Raw genomic sequence first — 27,853 nt, 5'->3', positions numbered from 1 at the left:
TCACTTCCTATTCTCTATCCCCTGAAGGAGATGAAAGTGGAATCTAAAAAAAAACTCAAGCGTATGTCGAATGTTCAGTTTCATTATGGAGATTCACATCTACGTATTTAAAAATACAAATACAATTGTTTGCTGTGATAACATGTACTTTGCAAATAGATTCTTGGAAATCTATAATAATCAATCAGTGTCATAATCAATGGTAAGCCTGTTTTACCATTATTATGTTAATTAAAAAGTGAAATATTCACATTTTAAATACATTTTAAATATTTAGTTACTAGGAGTCACCGCAAATTAAATAAATTAAAAAGGCAACCTTTGCTTACCACCGCTACTGCTACAATTAAAATTCCTCCTACAGCTGAAAGGGATCAAATCTCCAAAGTGTATTTTTAGCTATTCAAAACGTAGAATTATTTAGCTTTTCAATTATTATTAAAAATACTGTAACATTGACACCAAGAAGAAGGCTCCACAGCCGAAACATTTCAGCATGAAATAAACCTTTACTTGTTCCAAATACTGTAACAGGCTGCTATATTGACTAAAGAGTAACTAATGGTCTTGTTAAAATTATAATTTATCGTAACACCAGCTAGGGTATTTTTTAAATAATGTCTTCCTCCAGTCAGTTAAAACTGAGCAAGGTCACATGCCTTGGTATCTTCAATCTTTAGATAATTTAATGACTCAAGCAGGCTTTCCTTGTACTTTGCACCATCCATTTTCCCTTACTACTGACAGACTTGACCAGTCTTCCCAGCCCCCTCCCCCGCCCCGATGAGAAGGATCCCCCATAACATGATACCAGATGGGACGGTGCTGACTGGGTGGTGTGCAGTTTTGGGCTTGTTCTGGGTTTAACACTTTGCATTTAGAAAAAAAACAACATTTTTTTCTTGTCTAATCATAAAATTGTTTGCCATATGTTTGCAGGTTATCTCATATTAGATTTAAGATTAATCTTTTCAGTTACGTTTTTTTTTCTTGCTATGCATCCATACAGGCTAGTTTGTGTAGGGACCAGCATATTGTCCTTATCTCACACATGGAGCTCTGTTGATCTTTTAGAGTCACTGATGGCTTCACACAGGTAGCCCTAACCAGTTTGCTCCTTTGGGAAGGGTCTGATAAGGGTAAGGTTTGTTTAAACCATTATTTAACTCACCTTGACATTCATAGACCTAACATACAGTATTTGAATATACAGCCGATAGTTAACTATTCAATTTTGGTGCATTGAAAACACAGAGAAAAAGGGGGTCATATGAGAACATATGAATTTATTTAGAATACAATAAAAGTTGTAGAAGATGCATCCATAATTTACACACTATTAATATTCAAAGTTTGCACATTGCTTGTATGTATTTCCTTAGCATCATGAATGCTAATATAAAAACCACAGAAAACATAAAATATCTTAATCATCAGAGATATATTTGAATGTACTACAAACAGATTTGTAGATAATGTCAGGAATGGTTTTATTATTTCTGTTTTTTGAAAATATAAAACATTTCTAAAATAGAAAACATTAGACAGTTATGTGTTAATTAGTACTATTTGCGAGTACATCCCAATATGTATTCAGAAAGCCAAAAAAAGCAGACAGCAATTCATAATGGTATCACAGAAAAAATATTCTGAATTAACAGTTTTATGACATCTAGTCATAAGTGGAAAGCAGTACCACATTGTGAATATCATTACAATGTGAAACAGTTATTCTAAGAAGTTTTAAAGACAAAAAGATTACATCAGCAGGTTTTGAGGCATTATTACCCTAGTATTAATCTTCCGAAATTCCCAATTTCAGTAGTTCTGTTAAATCCTAACGAACACGATAGAAGGATGAAAGTATGCAGAGCATATATAGTATGGCGTAACTCAGCTAGCTGAGAAAATGGTAGTTTAGTTAAAAGGATGTGGCATATAGCAGATATTTTTCAGTTATCAATATTGATTTTTGCATTATTTTAAATTAAGCTTTTATTTTGTTTCAATGAAAAATAACAGAACAGTAACCAAGTAATTATAACCATAGACCCGACAATAATCAGACCCATGTCAATCTTTCATTTTTTCTAGTCAAAGTATGCCCCCAGATCTCCAAAGTTGTATCTCTAGCTTAACTTATTGTGGTGGTAGTAAGTGCTAGCATCACAATACCCCTGAAAAATAACAACCATTGCTGTATTGGCATGCTATGAGGAGGCATAACACTGTGCTATCAACTTTTTCCTTTAGTTGAATCTTTATTAATTAGGAACACAACTGGATGCAGTGGTATGTTTCTTTCCGTCATTCCTGGTAGTATGGTATTGATCTCTGTGCTTTCCTGAAACGTGCATAAATTTGTGATGAGAGTACAATGCTTGCAGGGTCTAGGGCAATTTCTACATGATGTCTACTGCAAGGTGTCCTATAGGCTGTACGGCATTATTTAAAATTAATTTGTTGATGGTTAGAATTTATACGTGCCTTAAATAAATTTTCCAAAACCACATTCAAATCTGTAGTTTTTTTTACACACAACTTTTAACAATTTCAATGATTTAAGCAGGTGTTAATACATATTTGAGATCTGCCCGTTAGAGAAAACACCTAAGACTCTGTCCATAAGCTCAAAAGCACAACATAATCTATAGCAGAAAAAGAAAGATGTTCCTGGATTACTACAATATGACATTAATTCACAGAAATTGATAAGCCCCTCTTTGTTGTTTATACCTTAAGAATGTTAATACCTTTGTTAGACCATAAACTATAAATAAACTATCAACTATCCAAATGGAGAGCACCATTATGCCACAGGTGAGTGTTGGTACTATTCAATTGTATACCACAAAATCAATGAAAGCAGATTGGCATTGCATACTGGACATCTATCATATACAGTGGAATATAATTTCCATATAAAGATATAGTATGAATAATTAAAATTTAATGGTTTTGCCTTAGCAGCTGAGAATGTGTGTGTATGGGTTCTGCCAGGTGGGATGCTTAAAATATGAAAAGGCAATCTTTTAAGTGTCCTAGATCAATACTTTTTATATATATATAATGTGTGTGGTAATGCTAGATTTAAAAGCATTTTGTATATTTTGTATACAGGTAGGCCAGTGCTTCCAAAGCATGCAGGTGTAGAACAGGACTTAATGCATTTTTATACAAAAATTCGTATTCTATATTATGGTTGCTTGCAGATTAGAATGGCATATGTTTAGCAATAATATTATTTATGGTACCTGAAAGTTTCAGGTTGTTGCACAAAGCTAAGGTATGCGTATACGTGATCTGACAACTGGAATCAATTTCCTGTCGTTAAACTGTTTATTTTTAAGGAGACATTATTGTGTTTGTCCAAATGCTTCAAGTGAAAGATTAAATAGTATCAATGATGAACAGTAACTCTGATGGCTTCCCCCCAAATATCAAAGTGTAAGAAACCAGTTGAGACTATATATGTAGGATGTATTTGCATACATTGTATGAATCATAAAAATAATGTTTGACCTAAGCCAGGAAACCTCCATTTAAGTCCATCAAATGCCTTTCCCACATTAATGACAGGACTGCACAAGGAGTATTTAATTTCAGAAATGTATTTATGATAAGCAGGTGCCAGATATCTACAGCAAAATCTCCTTTAATGAAACTCAGCTGTTCCAGATGAATAAAATTCCCCACATAAACTTCCAAACATAAAGCCAAAAATGTAGAATACAATTTTGTATCTAAGTTAATTACTGAGATTGGGTTATAATTTATGTACCCAGAGGGATCTTTCCTTTTGAAGGCAACAAGGCTCTGTTCGGTTTCAGGTGAAATGCACTTTCCTAGACTGCTGCATTTACTGTGTCCAGCCAGATTGGTTCAATTATGACCTAAGTTTTCTGATTTCAATTTTGAGAAAAAAATTGCATAAACTTCCTTATCCAAAGTACAATAGCATTACACAGATCCAAATAATAGTGAAAAGCTGCAGATATCTCTTTGGGGTCACAAATCAATCCCACAAAAGGTGAGAATTTCAATAGCTGCATTTTCAGTTTGATTTTAAGTGCAAGTAATCTGCTGCCTCAAAAGTAATGTTTTTCTGTAATTCTATACTTATTAGATTCTGCCCTCCTTTTAAAAAGATCACTTAGCTGTGCCCTTTCAGAGGTCTGGTTTGGTGTGTTTTTATGTTATTCATATTTATTTTCTAAATCTTTAGTTTTAATTGTTTTTATTAATTTGAGAAGCTAACAATGAGCTATTGTTCCTTATAAAACCCATCATGGTTAGTCATAACATAGCAGGGTCATTTACTGAACTCTTGCTAGTTTGAGGACAAATTTAAAATTATGAATAACATGTACCAATGAAGAGAACAAATACATAAGAAAATGTAGTACTGTCCACTAACATTTTCTACCCTGTAATTCCCATAACTTGAGGATGTGAAGGAAAACACAAACAAATGAAAAGAGGTAGAAACTACATCTTCAAGCAAAACAATGCAAATTCAAGGACAGGTTAGCAGAACCTGTCTGAGCAGCAGAATAATCGGTTAAGTTCAGCCAAGGCCTCCATCTCTGTGATCATATCTTCTGCTAAATGTCTTCCTTTATTTGGTGGAACGATGAGTTGCATTCCAGTTATAGAGTCATGTTTGGTTTTGATTTCTGATAGTTCTCTGCCTCATTAGGTATTGAAAAATAGATTTCTCTGTTATAAGAAACCCAGAGGGTTACTGGTTATAAATCTAAAAAAGATGTAGCACCCAAGCCTAGTAGTTCATATTGAACTCTAACAGATGCACTTTTCTTCCATGCAGAAGCAGCACTGTAGTCAGCAAAAATCAAAGAGTTTTACCATTATCCTGGATGGAACCAACTTTCCTGACCCTCTGTAGAATCACCAGCCATCGTAGCAAAGCACCTTAAAGACTGTATTACATGACTGCTCAGGGTTATTGCTGTATGTTTTATGTGCATGTTCAATTAGTACTGAGTCACCAAAAAGTGAAGAAATCAGGTTAGGAAACATTTTTTTCAATAAAGATGACCAGATTATCTCCAACTAGGCCACAGATCCTGATATGGTTACATCTGGTTCTGTCTTCAAGTTTTGTTAAATTAAGTTGTAGTTTGCTGATTTCATAAATGCATCATGTCACAATCCAGTTTTCTTGCATCCCCTTGTAAATTAACCACATTGGCAGTCTACCTGCAAACTACTGACATCTGCAAATCTATGTCAGCTCTAACGTACTATGCCATGCCTCAGTTCTCTCAAATACAATATTAAACTTTTCTATAGCACTGTCTAAATGCTGAGATCATCGATCCACTTTGTTGAGCCAGTGCTTGGAAAATGGTATTCCAAAGCAATGTAAGGCTCAGAAGAAGCTTCAGAAGATTATTTAAAATATTTCCCTGACAGGGTTTCCTTTGATTAACCAAGTCTTCTTCACACATTGGTATGAAACCATGGGGCCTTAGCAAAGTTGTTAGGAAAAAAATGATAAACTGCCAAGAAGGTAAGCCAAAAGAAGATTTTAGACAAGGAGTTCCAGCTATCCATGATCATCGCAGTACACTGCAATGTTACAGTATTGCAAAAAATAGACTAATATATGTTCTAATTGACACAAAATTATATGTTCCAAACATAAAAATAAACTTATATAGGGAGTGGGATAGGCGGAAACTAGTGAAATTATTACTGTACTACTAAGTGATAAAATAATTCTAATAGCCTTTTTGTGTTTTTTATTTGTATTTGTACTAATGATCCGGAAAATTCTTGCACAAATTGTTGTTTTCCATGTTTCTTAATGTTATGTAATAACTGATTAGGCACATAAATAATTATTTTGCTACTTTGGATCTTATATAAAATCTGCATTTTATACTTGTGTTTCTGATTAATTCAGTTTGTACTGCTGCATCTTATTCCTCATTAAATTTGCATGCTTTGTACATTTTCACAGTACAAGGAAAACAGACAATTTGTTCAGATTTGCATGTTTTGCAAAGGTCTCTCGCCCTACATATTCTGAATCCCCACTTGGACATCCATTTCTATGTCTTTGGCTTCATCACAATTTATACTTTTTCCTTAAATGTTATATTTACTGTAAACGTATTAATGACTCCAAGAGACATTTTTTCCAGCAGCTTACATAGTTTAATTTGTCACTTCACTGCTTTTACTGCAAGAAACAACTGTGATTTTTTCTTGTTCTCTAAAAACATCATCATTTGCTATACTTTGCCTGGCTAACATGATGATTTTCTTGAAGGCTTTGAAATAGGTAAAGTGCTAAATATAGCACATTTTTTGCAACAGTAAATTGAGTAAAATTTAAAAGCATTTTAACATAAGATTATTTATAAGCCTAACTTCTTTTAAATTCAGTAAATATCATTATTAATGACATAATTATATTTTCAATATTTGATTTGAGTTCAATAAGGAAATGTATAAAAACCCTTTCTTCCCCCACCCCCTCTCCTTCAGTGGTATGTGATTTTCAGTATTTTGCAGTTTCTTGTCAAAAGTGTAGTACACTTCACATTAGTGTTTCCCCTTGCTCAGTCTAGAATGTAACCCATATGTATGTCCCATAAAATAACATGAGGTTTTATTCTAAAACTGCTCAAAATACAATAATTACTATAGAAGTAACTGGCTGAATAAACCTCAAAAGAAAATAACTTGCAGATTTTGTTGTGTACTCCTCTGGTCTAAAATAACTGAAATAACATATGAAGAACAGAAGGAATGGGCCTGAGAATATTATTCCTTTTTCTTTGCTCTAAACAACCTTTGTTTCTCTGCTTAAGAGGTCTACTTTCATATGTTGTCATTAGGGACATCATTAGCTTAGGTTAAACCTAATAAGCTTTCTGTTAAGTCTAGTGCATTCTGTTTTCATGTGAGGAAACACACTCTCATGTATGATATTATAGTAAAATATAATGGAGAAACCTCCATACTGATATCAGTTTCAAAAAGTATATTTTCTGTTGTAAATCTTTGACTTCTCCTCTATCTTATTTTTATAATTGTCAATGTCACTAGCCTCTTCACCACATCTCTGTAGATTTTAGAAGCTAAACATAACATATCTAAATGCTATAGATATAATTGCATTTCAGACCTCTGATATATATCTTATATCTGATATATAAGAACTACTGGTTTTGGTAGACCACTAGGTTGGTTGAAGACCACGTCTTATTCCAGATGATGAAATCCAGATTAATTCCCTATTAAAGTAATTATCTTCTGTAACTGGTTTCACCTTTTGAATAACACATTCATTACACTACTGTCCAGGTCATGACATTGCATTACTCATAATCAAAATCTTGTTATAAGTTTTACCTTTTAAATTGGGTTATAATATTTTAACCCAGCACTTCTCTAGGCTACTTTCTATGGTCTAGTCGTGTTATTTGCAGTAGTGGGAGCACTTCTTGTTTTGCTGCTGTTTCAATTGTAGCTTTTCTTTAAAAATGTTTTTAAAATTATTTACAGTGCTAACCCTACAGGCTGTATAAGTCTAAATTCTGCTTGATTTGAAATTTAAAATATTACTGAAGAGTTTTTATATACAGAATCAAGAACTTCTGTAACACAGTAGCTGGTGGAACAAATGAGAAATTATTCATATTTCTCCATGCTGAATTAGTTCTCCTAAGAAAAGACGTATACTGTATGTTAAAATAACACTGACTTGAAAATAATTATTCAGAAACCAAAATAATGAGAAATAATTAACAATAATAAGACTCTTGGATCAAATAACCATTTTCAGAGCAAATATAGGTTGTTTCACTTAAGAAACAAATTGGACTGACTTCAAATGCACATTGACTGGATAGGGAGACTTGTTTTTCTGTTATGACCTTTTAAGCTTTATTACAGAAAATTCACCTTACCTTTTTTATCTATTTGCCTGCACACATTCTTGTATCATACTGTGTGTCAGAAGATAATAATGGAATTATGTATAATTATATGTATCTTTACTTCATTATAAAAGCTACTTCCACAATTTATTTTGATAAGTCATTAAGTTATTAAAATGATTATAGGATATAGGATGTACAGTATGTTCTATATATATATAAAAATGCATTCTGTTTGTTCTGCTGTTTAATATATACCTCATTAGTATGGCATTTTGTTGAATATCTACGCAAATGCAACATTTTGCTTCTATATGCATTATTATGAAAACATTATATAAATCTAAAATGCATTCCTCAACCTGAAGTAAACTCTACACCTTTTATTCCTGCTATAATTACTAAATGTAAGATACCAGTTTTTCTGTTTCACCAATCAATAGTAAGCTTTACCCATGTCACATACAGTACATCTGTACTCAGTATCCAATTAGTAAGTGTTAAAAAACCGACATTGAAATAAATTAAACAAGACTGCCATTTCAGTGCTCCTGACATATGAATTTATATGAAGCAATAAGCAACATTTCAATATATTAGAAACATGTGCAAATATTACCTTTCCAACATATTGAGGGTCCGGTCCTATGTGCTCTTCTAAAACAAAGAACTGGTTCCAAACCCAGCCACGTTTTGGCCGATGGTGCACCTCTGTCTCTCCTTCTATATGTTTGGTTTGATTTTTTGTCACTTTTATTGAACTGTGATGAGATGTCCCGTAGCACCTCTGAACAAAGCAGAGGCAGACCAGAAAAGGACAGAGGCAGGATGTGGTCGCAATTCTCATGGTAGGGAATGTGCTTTCAAAGTTCCCTGTACCTTGGTATAGCAAATCCCCTCACGGCTCAATGCAGGCAGTACTAATTCCAAATTAGGAGGCCAGTCCAAAGAGTTCTTTTAAAGTTCATGGTTTAACTGCCCATTAGGGGAAATTGCAAGCTGTATTTACATCATGGAAGGACAGTAATAAACTTGAAGTATGTTTTCTGGAAGCTTTACCAGAGGTTACAACAGCCGTACATTTTGCCCGCCCTGAAAAACAAAAAGAAAGAGTACAACTTAATTACAACGTATGGCTTGCATTAAACTTGCAAAGCTTGTTTCATACCATATTAACTAAATGTCATACACAACAGCAATAAAACGTTTTTTTTTTTGTGAAATAATAAACATTAAGAGCTATAAGAAATGGTTTTCATGTTTTTACCATGTAATTGCTCGGCAATGTAATTGAATATTTTGATAACTATTCTTCAGACTAAAGACAAGCAATCCATACACATCCTAAAGGCACATTATACTTGAGCTTATCCTGGTTTTGTAGTGTGATGCAGACAGAGAGTATGCATCTCCCCTCTGGAGGGGATCCCACTCCATTTCAGGGCAATTCCCAATTCACACTAGTAGATATTTGTGCAGCCTGGTGGACTGGAACAAATGGAGTAATAAGTACAATAACCATGACCATAGCGGGGATTTTAACCCCTGCCATAAGACAACCACTCTAACCACTATACTACATCATCTCACTTCAATGTAAAAATACCTTACAGTTCTTCTATGCTTTTATTTATTATTCTATATTTCAGTGTTATAAATAATATACATATATGGTATGCACGTAAAATTGTTCACATCCCCTCAGCAATACACATCAACGTGATAAAGGAGAGGCATATTGTTTTGGAAATGGCATATTATTCTCTGTTTGAGGGATAAAATGTTTATTTTACATGTATTTCAATAAAGATAGCTATGTATAATATTTAAGACACATAATTGGAAGATTGTGGTGATTCAGCAGCTGTTTTTTATACAGAATAACATCTGAAAGACATAATCATTCATTGGATTGTTCTGCCACATTAAAAGATTAGGGTTTTTTTGCTGGGTGCTCTGCATAATAATCAATACAGCAAGTAGTACTAGACACATTTCAAATTGATAAGGATATGCACTCTAAAATTATAACTGCTGCCTATTGTGAACTGGTCTCTAGTGAAAGCTGAAGACATTAGAAGGTCCTTTCTTTTGGGTCTTAGCTAACTAGAGTTGTTATTTTTATTCTAGCTTCTAGGCATGTTTTTGTTTTTACATGTAGTGATCAGCAGCTAGCATGATTCTTTCACAAAATCTTTGGCCAGTGAACTAAATTTCTAAATAGATTGACATGGGAACACCCTTAATTCCTATGATGGTTATAGTTTAAGAACAGTGGTATATCTTAATTTTGTATAGATGAATTATAGTCTTCTCTGTTCAAGACTATAAAGGTTCAGTTTCCATTCACAAAGGAATTGTTGAAACCTTTTCCCACATTACTTTCTGATTTAAGAAAGTAATTCCCAAATCTCATAGTGGCTTCTTCTTCCTTTAAAAGTGTGCAAAAGTTTATACAATATTTCTATTTTTACAGACTTGAGTAAATCCGATTTTTATTCTTTGTAATTTTAGAAGCTCTTTACCTACAAACTCTCAGAACTTTCTTAAAAAATTCAAATAAAACATGGCATTAGCAAATGCTAACACATTTGAATATTTATATTAATTTAATTACAAAGTACACAAAAGTTGAATTCTATTGAGTGAATTCATATGTCTATTAATATTTTTCTTCATAATTATTGTTAGTATTTTTTTACATACAGGTTATACATAGTATTATTTGGTTACACAACAGAATACATAAACAAATGTAATAAAAACAAAAATGCAATTGAAAAGATACTGTAAACTGAACTAAAAGTGAAAGGACTCTTAAAGAAAACAGACTTAGATTAATAATTCCCCTGTTTCTGTGTGTGTTTTTTGTGTATAGCATACTATGTACACTGTACAAGAGTTTCACTTTATATTCTGTACTAGATTAATTCCATATATTCTACATCCGTTAGAATGCACTGTTAATAAATATGTTTAACTGACTTTATCACATAGCTTGTTTAAGCCCATCGTACTGGAAAATGATTTTTTCAGTATATATAGCCCTCATTTATGTCCCCTTTCCACGACAAATGCACAGACGATAACAACAAAAATATGAGTGACACATTCAATACTAATTACAGTATACTGTATATTGATGTGATACAATGTGCTAATTCCAAAGAAAACTTTTATTTTCTTTTAAATATGGTAATAATGTGATTAGATCTTTATGTACTTGCATTAAGGCACAACAATATCATCAATTAACAAATTATATTTATAATTGTAGAGTGAGTGCTAACATGTTGAAACTCGACACGGATACTGATCACAGTCATGGATTATAAACCTATCCTTATTTTAATTAGAATTCTTTGCAGAATCTTGCAACAGACCAGAAATCTTGCTGACTCTCTGGGTACAAAATAACAAACCAGAAAATCATCAATAACATGAAAAGTTTTTATTTTGCACAATAGTGTGATGTCACATTAAAAATTAACTTGTTGCTCTTTGTAATGTCCAGTAAAGTTGTCACCTACAGAGTAAATTCTAGGAGCCAGAGCATCCTCTTAAAAATGGAATAAGATTGACTGCTGATTCCTAATGACGTGCATTGACTCAAGCATGTTGTTTTTACCTTATGCATATCTGATTTTCATGTTTTATAAAAAGAAAAGTAGAAGGGTCTTCATGTGTATACAATATTTTACACTATATAATAGAACATGTTCCTGACTTTTGCAATAAAAATGTTATATCACAGACTTAAGGATCTATATTTTTAAGTTCCACATGTTCACTCCATGTGTATGACATCCTGTGCCTTATCTTTTGAAAAAATCAAAATTATTTTCCAGTGAGTTTCATAAATAAATATAACCAAGACAGGTTGACTTTGCTAATGTATTTCTATAGGTACATATTTTTGGAATTCATGTCATAAATTAAATGCACAGTTTGTTTTTAGTGTGTTGATTTAAAAACAATAAAGAAAATTCTGAGAGGCTTAGGGTTAAACATTTTTGGTTTGTTCTCAACTAGCAATTCAAAGACTTAATAATTTATACAATCCCTGAAAGGAATGTGAAACCTTTGGTGCATTTCCTCAAATGGAATATGACAAAGATATGCTGCTCTTAATTTTTTTCTGAATTCACTTAATTGCGGCAGTAAATACTGAATGTACAATTTCTTAGTTCAAGATTCAGTATGGTTCAAAACATCTTTGACTGTTAAAAATGTCTCTCTTCTGTTTTTCCTTTGCATATTCTTGACAAACTTGATGAAATTGAATAAAAGAGAAAAAAATGTATTCAGGCATGGATAATAAAGCATCAGTTTATTTGTGGTGCATTTGTGGCACTAGAAAATGTCCACAAGTCAACTATATTCCATATCACAATATACTGTAAGTGGAGAGAAGCTAGTGTAATAATGAAACCAAAAAAAATGTCATGTCCTGGATTATGCTAAAAAGCAATTGAGGGATACTGCAAACATGTGGCAAAATGTTTTGAGTTAAAATGAGGAAAATTGGAACAGTTTAGACTGAAGGCAAAACATCATATTTGGCATAAACCAAACTCAGCACCCATTTAAAACACCATCCATATTGTTAAGCAGGTGGTAGCAGCATTTGGGTATAGTGGCAGTTCTCTTCAGCAAGAGACTGGGAAGCTTGTAAAGACCAAGGAGAAAATGGATGAAAGCAAGTACAAGCAAGAGAAAAACCTGCTTCAGTCTGCTAAAGACATAAAAATGGGATGGAAATTCTCCTTTCAGTAAGACAGTCATCCAAACTTTAAGGTCAAAGCTACACTGCGGTAGATTAACAAGAAAGTGAATATCATTGAGAGGCCCAGTCAGATTCATGGCAACAGTTGAAAATTGCTATCAGCTAATGATCTCCAACTAAGTTCACAGAGCTTGTGCATGTTTCTAAAGACAAATGGACAAAAAATTGTTCCATCCTGGTGTGCAAAACTGGCAAAGACGTATCCAAAAATACAGGGAGCCATAATTGCTGCCAAATGTACTTCCACCAAGGCTCACGGGGGTTGATACTTATGCATTCAACATATTTTAGTTTTCAATTTTTCCTTGCAGTTTCTGCTGGCATTTCACTTCTTTCACCAACAGAAGTGTTCAGTTTGAGCATTCAAGTTTTGCTTAAATTTTTTCACTTTTAACTTTTACAAATGTGCATACATAATTTGTAATTCAACAAAATGGGGCATCATTGGATGCTCTTGTAAGGCACTATACAGTAATCTCCAAAAGTGTTGGGGCAGCAAAACATAATTATTTTTGCTTTACATTCAAGCAATTTGTATTTGGGAACACAACATTAATATGAATGACATGTATGACATGGATATTTTCAAACATAAATTTGATTATATTTGCACAAAAACACATTGTGTTCAACCCAGTGATTCCAAGTGACCATAAGTGTTTTGACACATTCACTTGACTCAATAATATAATTTATAATAGTCTGCATGTTCACTGATTTAGCAGAATAAGGCGATGTGAGAAACACACATCAGAACTTGCCAGTAAAGCTAGTAAAGCAATGAATCAATATTTTGTATACATCACCATGATGAACATCTGTGAATGTGGCAAAAACATGGAGAACAATATCCCTATTATTGTGTGCAACAGAATAATAAATGGATAGTGTGGCAGGAATGTCAAGTCACTGCCACTCATAATGATTGAAGGCAAGTGACTGCATAGAGATACAGTGATCAAGTCTTGTGACTTCATTTGCTGCCCTTCCTGTGGGCGTGATTCAAGCAAAATCATAAACATCCTCATGCTACTTGAGAAACAGTGGCATTTTTGTGAAATGTGAAAATTTGGGGAATGAAATGGGATAATGCATGGTGAACTTGCTTGTCCATGTTCAACGACAGGAAGGAATGATAATCCTACAAGACAGAATATGTAACCTAGTGTATAGCATGTGTCGCAGATACAGATCTTATATTACATTGATTATATCCATCAGTTCAGCAGCACACACACTACCAACATGTGACTTTCAAAGTTGATGACGATCGTCAACCCTCCTCTTAAGGGCGCTCTGACCCTTTCCTGTTTTAGCTCACCTGTGCACCTGTCCATTGTTTTCCTTGTTATTATTTAAAGCCTGGCACTCCCACTATTCCCCGCTCTGCATTGGAAGACGGACGCCCGCAAGTCCACCACATTGTTTTTTTTAATGTGCATGGTTTCACAGAAATTCTTAAAAATGAAGGAATTCCTGGAGTGACTATAAACTAACCAAAACAACTGAAATGGTTAGGATTGATGTCTGCTATTATATTGTTAAGGTATGCACTGCTCAAAACATTGTAATATCATTTTAATGATAATACGAAAAACATTGTTATAAATAATTGCATCTAGAAGAAGGCAGTCTGGAAAGAAAATAGTGACAGATGATGTATAGATATATGTGGATATTACTTCACAGAATTGTTTAACTCTGTGACTTTTTTCTTTCTCATTTTGACATTTGCTCAATCTAACTGAAACTCTAGAGTATGCGGGATGTTGGTAAATGTAGTTTTTTGTCAATTTATTTGGCCCACACACCAAACTAAAAAAATACATGCTGTGCTTGGTGAGGGATACACTTCCAGTTCCATTTTAAATAGACCCTTAAAAAATATTTTTTTTAAAAACTTGCGTGGAATAAACCTTTACTTGTTCCTAGTTTACCTACTGACAAGTCACCCTTTCTAGATGTCTACATGCATAATTAATATAATATATATAAGTATAACAGGTCATATGATAATTTGGCAGTAAGTTCTGCTACATCACAACCTTGGGTTCGGGTGCTACAGATGTTCTCGTCTTCCTTATACCTCCCAAACACAAGCTGAAACGGTTAATTGATGTCTACAAACTATTCCTTTGTGATTATATATTTGTACCCTGCTCTGGACTGGAATCCCATCCAAGACATAGTTCCCCTTGTGCCCAACCCACAACCCAAATATTGGTTCTATTAGTGTAAACATGCTATTTACATTAATAGAATGCACTTGTTACTGTAACATATACAGTACATTTTGTGGACACTGTAATATATGAACACACCAATAACTTGCCTTTTTATATTGATTGTAATATAAACGTATGTGATTTTTTATTATATTTGATGTCCATTATTTGAGTTTTATCTGTTTCTAAAATGTAACATTATAAGATGCAGTGGCACTTTAGCAATTCAAGACCTCATTTACAAAACATTATGATACAATTAGGAGTATGTAAACCACAAATAAGGGGTCCATAATGAAACTTGGTATTCACAGAGCATGAAAAGTAACATCTGAAGACCTTATTTGCACCTGCACACAGACGTGTAAAACATTAGAAAATGTGTAAATTTCCACATGCTGGAATTGTATGCTAATGTATACAAATGATGCTGAAAGAAGTAATGGGGCTAACAATATGCACACAGTATTCACATAATCTCTAACTATAAGACATGTAAATTATGTGCACATTTTCACTGATAAAAAAAAACAGATAAAATGAGCATAGCAGTTTATTAAAAGCTCCCATGCAGCATAAGCAGTTCATCTGAACATGTACAAAGAGAGAGGTGCTGCTATCTAAGCAGAAATGAAAATGATAATCAATATTACTTTTATAAACTGTAGAATGATGTGACAGCTTCATTCAGTGTGTTCTAAAGATGTAAAGGCAGAATAAGTCACAGAAAGCAGTTCTACATAGGCACAATGTAGAAATATAGAGAAACCTAAAGATTAGCACACATGCAAAACATCAAGATTTCTGCTCCAATTGCACCACATGTGCAAAGCCACCCATATTTACAGACTTTCCACCTTTCCAGTGAAGGCTGTTGTCTGGAGGGAGCTAAACAAAATCTTCTGCTGTTCATATTCACCTACAGTGCCTTGCATAAGTATTCACCATTCACAATTATTTTTATTTTTATTTTTTATTAATTTAGTAAAATGTCTGGATTTTTTTCCACTTTGACATTATAGAGTACTTTGTGTTGATGAGTGGCAAAAATTCTCAGTTAAACACATCATGGTTCCATGCTGTAATACAAAATGTGAAAAAGTCCAAGGGGGGTGAATTATTTTGCAAGGTACTGTAGAATCAAAGTTGTTCCATGGGTCCTGATTAGGGTGTATACCCACTACAATATTTAATTGTCTTCAAAATTCAAGACAATCTTAAACTCTGCCCCATCCTTTGCAGTCAGTGATAACTATATAATGCACTTATCTTCCATTATCTGGTGGTTCACCTTTTGATAAATCCCTTGTTATATGATCTGTACTTAAATAATTTGCATATTTTACTTAGATGTGTGTGGTTATGTGAATGCTTTCCATTGAATAAGTCTATTAAGGGGCACCCATCTTTCTCAAAACAAAAATAAGGGTTATTAAGAGGACACCCTTAATACATCTAAGAGGATACTACCTGTATCTTTTGCAGAATCGTTGTAAACATTTGCTAATTTTTTGTTAATGAGGCTGTATGACTACAGGTTTGTATTTATTTTGCAAATGAGAAGACATACTGCATAAGAAAACAATGATTTTGTAAAAAAATACATAAATCTGGATTTAAAACAGTGGTTCCTAGTCCTGGTCTTGGTGATTCAAACCTGCTGGTTTGCAATCCATCTCATCTTAATTACATAGTAAGAAGTAAGAAGACTTACTTATTTAATATTTGCATTTTGCTTCTTATCACAAGTTTGGGATGTTATTTAATTTTAAAAAAGGGTTAAAATGGATTATTTTAAAAGGGTTTAAAGGGTTTAAATAAAGCTATAAAACACAGCTAATAAAAAATAAAGCTCCAACAATAAAATGGATTTTATTAGTAAGTAAATAAAAGGTTTGATTGTGTAACTGAGGGTACGCCTGGAACAAAAACCAATAGGTGTTTGAGGTTGGTCACTAGGACCAGGATATGGAACCACTGATTTAAAACAACTGCAAATTACAAGAGGAAATGTGGAGAAACCTGGTCATATGTTTCACACTACAATCTTTTTTCACCTATACTTCAGTGCACTTCAGCAACAAAAATTAATAAAATTAAACATCAACTCAATCAGACATAATGCAATCTGTAAAGTGTCTAATTATCACATCCTCAAAACTGCAGTTTCACTTCTGTTGACCTTAAAGGCATTCTGATTCACTCCTGTTTCTGGTCAGTGAATACCACATGGAGTACAGCAAACCAATGCCTCTAGCTGAACTTTCCATTCACACTGGGATTCCTCTGCATTTGGTTTCACAGCATCAACCTTCTGTCGATGTCAAACAATAGATAAGAGAAGTACAATCAGGTCAAACGCATATCACAGCCCTGCATACTTGTTACCTTGTCAAGTGGAGAGAAACTGCAGAGATTATATACGAAGCTGCCAGTCTGTGAATCTCAGAATATTTCCTGAAAGGAAAAATACTTTTTTCTCCTTTCTTCGCAACTCTTAAACTAGGAAATATTTTAACCAGGCCAGTTTTTCATGATAAGAAAAATAACTCTTTGTTCAATTAAGGGATTATAACATGATCTTGAATGAATGAATTCTTATATAATTCTAAGTCCAGTTTGTAAAACTAACATTTAAGATACATTGATTGAATTTGAATTTATCTTTGGATTGAACAATGTCTTGCATTTAGTACAAGTTCAAAAGTGGGGTATTTATTTTCAAATAGTTATTAATTTTTGCTTGGTTTTGTCTTCATTCATCTAATAACTTATCAGACATATAAAAATGCAAATCGTAGAGGGTGATGGACAGGTGAAGACCTATTTGGGTTTGAATTTGAATTGAAGACCTATTCTATTTGGGTTAGAATTTGGGCCCTTGAATGTCTGCCCTTGCTCTTGCTTCTATCTTTGGCGTCCAACATGACCTTTGGAGCCTTTGGCCCCAGGTTCCTCCCACTCAGGCCCTGCTGCTCCTGATACCATATCCTTGGCCCAAATTCTAACCCAAATAGAAAATGGTCTTCACCTGTAAGAAAGCTGTAAGAAATCTGCTGACTGAGCCAGAGATAAAAAGCTGTACAGACCCAGGGCTCTGGAGATGATATCAGAGGCTGAAAGAAAGGAACCCAGGGCCTAAGGTACCAAAGATACCAGAGAGACTGTGATGAATAAAGTTTAAGAGAAACAGAACCAGAGGGACAAGGTTGGATGGAACATCCTGTTGTTGGCAGCAGTGTCAACCCAGGGGTCCTTTTGAAAGCTGGTTGACTTTAGGCTGAAAGCTAGCTGTGTACTGGGTGATGCAACCACAGAAGGCAGAAGTATACTGGATGGAGTCCAGTGTTTGATGTCGGGAATTATAATAATGGAAAATGCAGCAGGAACAGTGCTGGAGCAGAGGAAAATGAAATAGCAGGCTGATTATAAGAACCTAGAGAAAGTTCTTAGAGCAGATCTTCAAATCCATAGCGAAGAGAAATATTATTTCCTTCTATCTTAGCTTGTTTTCTTGTTTAGTTAAAAATGTTATGCAGAAACATGCAAAGCAGTTTTCTTTTCCTTCTGCCCTTTTTAATTGTTTAGTTTAAATATTCTTATTTTATTCAATTTTAAGAAGCATGGCCCACATGTTTAATTATGCACAAGACAGAATGTATTTTTGTCTTTCTTTGTTGATTCGAGCATTGTCCATGTATAGGTACAGCCAGACTACATCTGTGGTAACTGCCACAAAAAAGTTCCTGATTGAAAATGTTAATACTGGAGCTATAGATTACAGAGGACAGTGAATGAGTGTGGAATTGATTAAACCAACTTTCAATGGAGGATGCATGCAGAATTATCAGATAAACAATATCAAGAAAAGGAATTTAGTCCTAGGTACTGAAAGGAAATAAAATTCTACAAACCATTCTAATAATACTATTGAATATCATCAAACAAATATGCTCCACTCAAGAACCTAAAATCAGACAACAAGGAGATAAAGAGGGTAGCAAATCAAGGCAGCAAATCTCATGATATCACCGTTGATGATCCAGAAGATCAGACACTGGTCTTGATTACAACTATTGCTAGCATTAACCTAATTGTAAAAAGAGTGGTAATTGCTCTAGACTCTATTTTCTGGAATACTCTAATTGAGATATGGGTCTGTGATGTCTCCCCGGAGCAAAAGTGATTGATATTTTCCAGAGATTGACCAGTTCCTGGATAAAGCAGGTGACAACCCGGTTTATACCATCCATGTCAGCACAAATGGTGTCGGTATAAACAGCACACTATCTATCCCTAAGGTTCAAACACCTTGGAAGCGAACCAAGTAACAGTACTAAATCATTAATCTTCCCAATGATCCTGCCTGTATGGTACAAAGACAAACAACTTAAAATGTTAATCTGCCAACACAACACATGGAAGAAGACAAGGTGTCCTGAAGAAGGCTTTAAATTTCTTAGCCACTGGAAACAATTCAATGGAAAAGACCATCTGTACAGATGTGATGGATTAGATCTAAATGAAAGGAGCAATAGTCATCTTTACAGAAGGATCCACAAAGAAATTACAACTAAAATGTACATGGGCAGTAGCCCAAAAATCTAAAGAAAGATAAATAGGGAATGAATTAAAAGGGAGAACCCAGGGGGAAAAGAAAACCTGGTTAAGTGATTAGATTTAAATGCTAGGAGGATTAGAAAGAAATGCACAAGATAGAAGCTGCCACATTAGCAGACAATTATGATGCAACTGAAATCCCAGAAACATGGCTAACCAATATCCATATAAATTAAAACAATATATTTGAATACACTTTACCAGAGATAGGAAAGATAGAGTAGGAGTATTTCAGCTCAGGAGCTTAACCTAGAGGAATCAATGGTCTCAAGGTATGTATGGTTCAGATGAATCATTAAATAATATATATTTACAGTATATTGTCAGGTGTATTCTATAGAAAAACAAATGCAAATATTAAGCATAATTATACACTGTATTTAAATGAATTCGTGTAAAAAAGAGACTTTTCCCAATGAGAAAAAAAAAACTATAGGAATGTGAACATCACAGACTGAAATGGTAGATATGGTTAGTGATTTTCATTAACCAAAATAAGTACGAAAGAACAAAAGATTACGAATGGAAATGTTTGTATTAATCTTGTCTTTTAACACATCAAAACAGAGAGAGGGAAGCAAAGGTGAAACAATAAGTACGGAACTATGCAAAATATAAAATGTTGTGCTTTGAAGAATATATTAAAATTGTGTAGGTTGAATCCAAAAGTTTACAATTTCAAGAAAGGTGGCTTTGAAGGATTGACACAGTGTTAAAATAGAAGTAAAATGGGATAGGAAAGATATGGAATCAGAAGAGAATTAATGGAAAAAAGTATAAACAGATTCTCCTTGAAGCACAGAGTGAAAAAATTAAAAGCTAATAACATTGTATCCCAAATGGTTTAACAATGTAATTCAGAAAAAAAATATATAAGGGAAAAAGCTATTTATTAAATGATTAAAAAACAATAGGAGCTTGTTAAAGAAAAAGAGTAAAATGAATTGCAAAAATAAGTAAAATAATGATATTAGAAACTTCATGAGAGAGATAGGAAGGAATATTACAATGGGGGCTAAAATAAATAGAGGTTCTCTCAAGATTATAATAAAAAAGAACACTGATTAATTTAGAAAAATGCACCCCTGACAATAATGGGAAACTTTAAGACAATAAAAGCCTAAATGAGAGTTAGTTAGGTCTTCAAAAAAGAAATTAACAATGTTTTAAGATGGTATTCTACAAATTGTATTTCAACTTATACTTGTACTTGAAGGAAATGAATAGTTATTCATAAAACTCTGACACAACACTACAGACTGTACTTAAGGAAACAAAAATGCTGTGCATAACCTATACATAAGCTATACATATACAAAACGTTTAACTGTCACTTGAGACAGGAGTTGTACCTATTGACTAAAGGTTATTTTAGTTGTTTTTTTTGTTTAGTTGTTATTTTAATTATATTTGAAATTACAATTATTACTAAATAAAAGGAAAGGATCATCTGTATACAAATAAGTGGACAGTCAATATGAATGACATGACATGGTAGTGTTTTTTGAACAAGTAATAGCAGTAAAGCATACAAAAAAAACATAAAATCTTGTATTCTTATGGGATTTTTAGACAACTTTGGATGGAGTTGTTCATTAAAGATTAATTGTCTATTTAGAGGCAATCAATAGAAGTTATGATAGAATTACATATTACATGATAAAATATGCATTGTTGACCTTGGATCCATTCACATAAGAGCAATTAGGTGATTAGATAAAAGATCAGATAAATTTCAAGACTGGACAAACAACTAGTAGATGTCTTCAGCTTCAACAGTGAAACAGAGGAAATGGAAACAACAATGAACTACTGTACTTCTAAAATTTGAGACTTAATATTTTGTAAAGTTAAACAGATTTTAACTCTGAAACCTTTAAATATATACAGCACCTTTAACATTATTCCACTTTGTTCAACTGCTGCCTTTACAAAACAAGTTAAGGAGCAGGTTTTGAACTCATTTTAAGATTGTTAAAGGTTACATACATTGTGTCTTTATGATAAAGCTCTTATAAGTGTGCAATTTAAATTCTCTTCTTGCTTCATAAGTCTGCAAAGTCACCAGTACCAGAAGGTATTATTGTTATGACTACTGACATAATCATTAATCTAAAATGATAGTTTTTTTTTAAATATGATCCCTATTTAATTTCAATCACACCTTGAAAGAAAGGTACTTACAGTAGAAGAAACAGAAATTTTTACATAAAACATAACCTTCCGACATGCTTAGAATAGAATTAACCTCCTCCCAGATGTTACTGCTTTAGAATCAAGTGGAAATGTATTAAAGAACTAAACAGTCATGCTTAAGTTTTAACTAAGCTGCAAATGAACTGAAACAGTCTGTTAACTGCAAGAGCATACTATAAAATTTAAGGACTGGCCTTTATAATCTTTAGACCTAATCCCTGTTGAACATGCCTGGTACATGTTGAATTGAAACACATTGATCTGAATCTGACTTCACACTGTTATCTATGTGCCAATTAATCGTTAGCTTCACGTCAATAGATGAGATGGGATGGCTGTGTATGATATTACACTCTTTCCTGTAGCACCACTGACTGATATTATCTGGCAAAAATAGGATCCACAGCAATAATAAAAAAACGTCTCCATTAACTACCCCCGACTCTCTTTTTCGGTCTATTACAAACCCACGGATTCACACAGTTATCTCCTGTATAGCTCATTTCACTCCAAACACACTAAAAACTCTCTCCCTTTTTCACAGTTCCACACAGTTCAGTTTGGCTACGACGATTATGCAGCGACATCGATTTCCAGAACCAAGCCCTCGAGATGTACTCCTTTTTCGTCAACAGAGGATACCCTAGCAGTGTTATTGACAGGGCCCTTGCCCGAGCCAAAAACACCCCTTGGACCATGAACTCAATCAGGAACTCCTGCCATAACAATTGCATTCCTTTGGTGCTTCCCTACCACCCCAACACACTTCCTATCCCCAAGACTATTCACAACAATGTTTCCATCCTACAGGATGATCCCTTCATTGGGGCCCTTTTCTGACCGCCCCATCATCTCATATCGCCGACTACCTAATCTGTGTAACCTTCTTGTTCGACCACCCTTAGCAACCATCCACACCAGAAACAGGAAGGAGACTCTGAGACCACTTCAGAGAACATGTTAGGGCTGTAAAGATTAAATATCTCTCCAAGCCCATTGTTTCTCATTTCACTTCTGATGGCCATGACCACTCTAATTAATCCATCTGTGTTCTCAAAGACGGTTTTCTGAACTCATACATCAGAAAAACTACAGAAAGCAAAATTATCCTGCAGCTAGGATCACACCTGCCCCCTTCTCTTTACGACAGACTACTTTTCTTCTAAATTCTCTCTATTCATTGTAGGTTTCATTTCACACCTCTCTTCACCTATCCTGACTTCACATCACCTGATTGGCCTTCCTTTCTGTCCCCTGCTCCCACCCCTTGCTCCTCCTCTCTCCCAGCTTTTGTTCTCCCGCTACATTACCTTTGCTTACTGCCCTGTCTTTCTCGCACCTGAAGAAGGCTCCATGGCCAAAACCCTGTGTTTTCTTTCTTCTCTTTTCAGCATGGAATAAACCTATTACTTGTTCCAATAATAAAATATATATATATAAATGTTTTAATCTACAAAGTTTGTTTTACATGTATTTAGTGAATATTAGTGAATAACAATATTATTGCATTACAAGGATTTCCCTAGAAATACTATTAATGTACAATAAACAATAACCTAAAGTATGGGCCAGTTTAAATATACTTTAAACTAGGACCTATATGAAGATCATACCAGTCTTATACCATCTACTATGGGGATGGATTCTGGGATAAAATAGATTTCAGGACAGGAAAAATAGATGGACAGGGAAGAACAGACAGGAAGGACAGTCACCATCATCACAAGAAAATTCTACTAGGAGAGAGTTTACCTTCTTCAAAGCAGATTACAAACCAGATTCTGTCAAGATAAACTGGACAGTGTTCTATAAAAGAATACTACTCTTCTTTATGTCCGCAGAAGGCGGGACACTGTTATTCAGATAACTATAAGCTTTTAGTTTAATATGTTGTATTTGTGATAATTATTATTCATAAATATTTGTCCTGTCCCAATTTGCTGTTGACCATTACTCTATTATCAAGCTGTTCTAGATAATAAGAGAACATAAATGCTATGTAAAACTAAATAATTCCTGGATTTAGGATGACATTGAAATGAAATTATTCTTAATATAGTTTGCGAATACTGTATAATTATAATATTCTTTCAAATCAAGCTGGTGTCATGATTAGGTTATATTTGTCCAACTTTCTTCTTATTCTTTTTGAAAAAAAAAAACTTTTCTCTAAATGAAACAATTTCCAGGATCAACACTACTTTGGGTAATCAAAGTGTTCTGATGAGTGCAATAATATTTTCTAATTGATATAATTATTTATAATATGTAAGATGCTTTCCAAATGTCATTTGTACTGTATATACATTTTACATTTCTTCATAGAAATTAATATTATCAGGGTAGTGTTTTATGAAAAGAAACAATAGTCTGAGTCGTTATTCTATTATCATGCAATGAGGTTCACTAGAGCTCACATAAACTTGGGAACAAAAAAAACAAACATGCAATCTTCACTGCACTAAGATAAATGCAGAAATTCTGCTGCACAACATGGACTAAAAGAGCAAGAGAATAACATACCGACAGAATGTCAAATAATCACTTCTTCAGCCACTGTTAAATTATCTCTGAACCCTTTTCATGTCTGTAATTCTAAAAGGAAAGCTAGTCAGTTTCAGCAAGTAGTATGCATTTTTCCGGTCTTCTTCAACATGAATATGAATGTTATGTGTAAGAAGGCTGACCAATATTAACCACAGGAGTGGTCTTTCAGTGCATATGTATACAGTAGTAAATTCGAGTATCCACTATGTACACAGATAACACTACAGTTGGGAACAAAAATGACATCATACGGTATATCTAACATTTTCTAGACTTTTATTTCGATATTCTGATCTATCTCTGTTACTTATGATTATACCTCCCTCTTTGTCTCCTACACTTGGAAACCCTTGGCAATCTAAATGCCATATAGAGCATTATGCTCCAATTTGTTAAACCAAACAATCTCTCCATGCACATCTTCAGATAACAGCAACACACCCTCTCCTTATTGGAGTTAATTAGATGGGGATTGGTCAACATTTAACTAGAATCAACATTTGAATTGGAAGGCAAGCAGAAACAATGTATGGAAGGTGAGCTTTTTGCAGAGATATACAGAAGTTGGCCTGTGAGACATATTGACCAGATAAATTGTCAGGTTTAATTTAGGTTATTAAGTTCTTGGTAAATGATTAAGAGTTCTCAACAGTCCAGGAAAACAGGAAAAAAAACAGGTAGAGAGAAAGGGGGAAAGGGGAGTGAAGAGAGGACCGATAGAAAGACACAAGGACATCCAGAATGAGCCTGTCAGGTGAGAGGTCATTGTTCATACCAACCTTGGTTGGATCAACCTTAAAGACCAGATTCTAGTTAAATATTTGACCTTTGTTAAGAGAGTTTGCCATTCTGTTTGCCAGTCTCTGATTAGGAACTCCGATTTCCTTTATAAAGAATCCCTAGGTTAAAAATGGTCTTGGGGGGCATGGTGGTGTAGTGGTTAGTATTACTGCCTCACAGTGCTGGGTTTGTATGTTCTCCATGTTTTCACATGGATTTCATTTGGTGCTCTGCTTTCCTCCCACAGTTGATTAAGACAAAGGCCTCTGAGATGCCTTGTTTGTAAATATGCAATGAAGTCACCCAAATGTTTCACCATCAGTCATGAATTATAAGGTAATCACGATAAAGCCATAAAACATTTAATCAATATCCAAAATGTGTATCCTTCATTTTTCTAAAACCATGCATGTATCAAGTGATATGTTTCTTTATTGCTTAGTCAGTATAATTTAGCAATTAGCCAAAACATCTATTGCAAAGCCAATACAGCTATAATTTAATATAATTTCATCAAATTAAATCCCATGTTCAAGTTAGAGAAAAATCCAGAAGGTGCAACACACATGTAAATCTGGGGATTACCTGTGTACATATACCAACATTAATTCATATTTGAATTTTATTCAATATGTTATGTATGTTAAATGACTGATTTTGAATTTCTCCTTTAGGATATACTAATCTTTGCATGAGTGTGAATAATTGCTTGACCAACCTTCTGACCATCATTCCTGAGGAATATAAACTGCAATTAAAATTAGTGTCTTCATAATTTCACTAAGGATAACTGCAATTCTCCTGATGACTTAATGATATATTAAAAAAGAAGTGACAAAAGTGACAGATAATAGAGTCTTTACTCAGTGATGAATTATTTGATCCCATATCATTTCTGCTGAAAGGAAATAATAACACACATGGCTACAGACAATATGATATAATCTATGTCAGGGGGTCCTGGTCCTGATCTATGAGGTCCTTCTATCCCAGCAGAGCTTAAATAATTGTTTGAAGTCTTAATTGAACTATCAACTTACTTAACTGTATTGTTTCCTAGCTATTTTATATTAAAAAGTACAAAATTATGTTACTTACAGGATGAAATCCAATAGCTAAAGGTGATGTCTGACATGTTTAATAACTGAAAACAATAAAACAAGTAAAATGAATCCATTATTTATTAAGAGAAATAAGGGTTCAACTTTGTAAATGATACCTCAACTGCAACAAACTATCTTGTCCATAACCATAATTAGAAATAAGGGGATAGGAAGTGTGTTAGGGTGGTAAGGAAGCACCAAAGGAATGCGGTTGTTACGGCGGGAGTTCCTGATCGAGTTGATGGTCCGAAAAATGTAAAATGTACTCATTTTTCATCAACAGAGGATACCCCAGTATCCACCACACTCATGTACTCATTTTTCATCAACAGAGGATACCCCAGCAGTGTGATTGACAGGGCCCTTGCCCAAGCCAAAAACACTCCCCGGACCATCAACCCGATCAGGAACTCCCGCCGTAACAACCGCATTCCTTTGGTGCTTCCTTACCACCCTAACACACTTCCTATCCCCAGGACCATTAACCACAACTTTTCCATCCTACAGGATGATCCCTCCATTGGGGCCCTCTTTTCTGATCGCCCTATCATCTCATATCGCCGACCACCTAATCTGCGTAACCTCCTTGTTCACAGCTCCCTTGACTGCCCTCAACAACCATCCACACCAGGCACTTTCCCTTGCAACAGAGCTCGCTGTATCACCTGCAAGTACACAGCCACCACCACACTCATTAAAGGCCCCTCAGGACAATTCCGGATCACCCAGACAGCATCTTGTACCTCCAGCAATCTTATTTACTGTATCTCTTGCAGTAAATGCCCAGCCATCTACATTGGAGAAACAGGAAGGAGACTCGGAGACCGCTTCAGAGAACACGTCAGGCCTGTGAAGATTAAAAATCTCTCCAAGCCCATTGTTTCTCATTTCACCTCTGACGGCCACGACCACTCTTATCTCTCCGTCTGTGTTCTCAAAGACGGTTTTCCGAACTCATACATCAGAAAGACCACCGAAACTAAAATTATTCTGCAGCTAGGATCACACATTCTCCCTTCCCTTAACGACAGACTACTGTTCTTTTAAATTTTCTCCATTCATTGGAAGTTTCATTTCACACCTCTCTGCACCCATTCTGACTTCACACCTCTTGATTGGCCTCTCTTTCTGTCCCCTGCTCCCGCCTCTCACTCCTCCTCCCTCCCAACCTTTGTTCTCCCGCTACTTTACCTTTGTCTATTGCCCTGTCTCTCTCACACCTGAAGAAGGCTCCATGGCCGAAACATTGTGTTCTCTTTCTTCTTTTTTTCAGCATGGAATAAACCTATTACTTGTTACTTTGCATATTTTCTTTTCTTTTATTTCATCATTCAAGAAAGCTGATCATGCTGCCAAATTTCAGAACTAGATCAGAAGCACAGTGCTTTGAATCAGCTATCACACAACCTTTGAAAACATTTTGATGTGTCTGCCTGAGACCTAAGGTACCACTGAACTGGAAAAATATATACAGTATACTGTATATGAGATGATACTAACACCTTATATAGCATAATGTAATAGGACCACAGTCAACAATGCTTTTATGAAGATAATCTTTAATATTAAAAGTGATGCATTGATACATGTATTATCTTATATACATTTTATGTACCTGTTGTCCTTTCAGATGTACAGTACATGCATTTTATAAATTAATTTGATTGCAACATTTAGCATATT

At 34.3% G+C, this 27,853-nt stretch overlaps 1 protein-coding gene across 6 annotated transcripts in view; it reads right to left on the bottom strand.

Moving 5' to 3' along the window:
* cdh18a (cadherin 18, type 2a) overlaps positions 1–27,853 on the bottom strand; it is a 336,613-nt gene that overhangs the window by 99,277 nt on the left and 209,483 nt on the right. For 5 of the 6 annotated variants that reach the window (XM_015354610.2, XM_015354611.2, XM_015354609.2 and 2 more), the window contains one exon: positions 8,533–9,005. In XM_015354610.2, the coding sequence (XP_015210096.1) occupies positions 8,533–8,760 (228 nt within the window). In that variant the 5' untranslated portion in view covers positions 8,761–9,005. Of the gene's footprint in view, positions 1–8,532; positions 9,006–27,853 lie in introns of those variants that run through there. The other variant, XM_015354613.2, reaches the window with a different exon arrangement.

This window comes from Lepisosteus oculatus, chromosome 6, assembly GCF_040954835.1.
Source record: "Lepisosteus oculatus isolate fLepOcu1 chromosome 6, fLepOcu1.hap2, whole genome shotgun sequence".
Classification (NCBI taxonomy): Eukaryota; Metazoa; Chordata; class Actinopteri; order Semionotiformes; family Lepisosteidae; genus Lepisosteus; species Lepisosteus oculatus.
The sequence above is the reverse complement of the archived record's forward strand: the minus strand, read 5'-3'. Positions and strand labels throughout refer to the sequence as shown.